Below are 1,668 nucleotides of genomic sequence, written 5' to 3' on the forward strand. Positions count from 1 at the left end.
TCTCTTAAAAGCAAAATGATAAATGTTTAAAGCTAGAAGTATTCTTAAATATTTCTCAAATTATGTTCCATTGCACACTGTTGTGGGAAATTTTCATATTTCCTGATCAAATAAGTTTGGGCAACACTTAAGTTTTTCTTAGGGGAGAAACCTATTAATTTTATCTTAGGACTTTCCAAATCAATTTGCGTACTCTTATATAAGTCTTGTGGAACAACAACTTGATGTACATAGTTTGAGACAAAAGTTGACGTGGTCCATCCTTTCCTTTTATAAGGGAGGAAATGGAGATGCAGTGTGGTTCAGTGTGTTGCCTAAGATCACACAGCTACTAAATGGCAGAGCCAGGATAAGATGCAGTTCGTCCTTTGTACCATGCTTCATCTGGTCATGTTATGTAATATAAATATTTATTTTTCATATACTGTTTTGTTTTTTTTTCTTTTTTTTTTAAAGCCAGTCAAATTTAGCAGTGGGGGGTTGATTTCATATACTGTTTTGAAAAGTTGAAAAGCAGACTTGATTGTAGTTTCTTCTATATTCTCGTCTAGTCCAGTTCAGTCTTATTCTCTGAGAAATACATATACATTTCTTAAAATTCTGACTTATGTACATGTGAATAGCCTAACTTACTTAGCATTAATACATATCCATAATCACTTGTTTGTGTTTAATCATAGATGACAGAAGTAATTTTTTCTATAATTAATGTATCATAATGTTTGATTTAGTTTCTGTAGAAAATGTTTCCTGACCGCAATGAGAGAAAGTGGAGTACATTGTCCCCTGTGTCGTGGAAATGTGACTAGAAGAGAGAGAGCATGTCCTGAACGAGCCTTAGACCTTGAAGATATCATGAGGAAATTTTCTGGTAGCTGCAGATGCTGTGCCAAACAGGTAGAGTAAATGTGACATAACTCTTCCTCAAGTTTTTGCTCCTAAATTCCTGTTTGAATTTTCTTGGTAGGTGCTGTTTTGAAAAGAAAGAAGTTATTTTGATTGGGAATTGGGTAGAAGAGGCCAAAAAAGCTGTGACTATAGATCTTAGTAGGTCATAAACTTACTGAGAACTCAGACTGAAAAGTAAAATCTCTGAATTTACCATAATTTTTAACCTGGTATTTTCTTTAAGTAATTGCTTATTGATTACTTACTAAATTAACTAAATGAGTAAGCTGGCATTAGTGCATTTAAACACCATTCTGGCACAAATTAAACCATTAAATAATTTTTCTGATAGTGACATCATTATTGTGATTTTGCACACAGAAATGTTAATAATTCAGCCAAATGGATTTATGTAGTCAAGGAACTCTCTAGCTGCTAACGTATATATTCATCTAAGAAATCGTAAAATATTTCATTAGTTTTTAAGGAACATGTAGGAAAATCAGGTGTTGGCAAATAACCAGCATTAATTCTCTAATCCGCATTTTATTGTTCTGTCATTTGGGAGAAGGATTGAAATGGTGAGGGGATGGTTAGACTTTGAGTATATATCTGTGTGTCCATGAATTTATCATTGACATTTTTTCTAACAGCTAATAAAATCGGTGAGCAAAACCAGTTGCTATTTCATGCATTCACACAAGTCAGATCTGCTTTTCCACCTCTTTGAGGGAGGTGTTTAACTGACAGGGCAATGAAGTGAAGCTGGAAAACACACTT

At 33.6% G+C, this 1,668-nt stretch overlaps 1 protein-coding gene across 1 annotated transcript in view; it reads left to right on the forward strand.

Moving 5' to 3' along the window:
* Positions 1-1,668, forward strand: part of RNF138 (ring finger protein 138, E3 ubiquitin protein ligase) — a 56,724-nt gene that overhangs the window by 8,156 nt on the left and 46,900 nt on the right. Inside the window, exon 2 of the mRNA XM_012656572.1 lies at positions 732-897. Within this exon, the coding sequence (XP_012512026.1) occupies positions 732-897 (166 nt within the window). The remainder of the gene's footprint in view (positions 1-731; positions 898-1,668) is intronic.

This window comes from Propithecus coquereli, unplaced genomic scaffold, assembly GCF_000956105.1.
Source record: "Propithecus coquereli isolate 6110/MARCELLA unplaced genomic scaffold, Pcoq_1.0 Scaffold51, whole genome shotgun sequence".
Classification (NCBI taxonomy): Eukaryota; Metazoa; Chordata; class Mammalia; order Primates; family Indriidae; genus Propithecus; species Propithecus coquereli.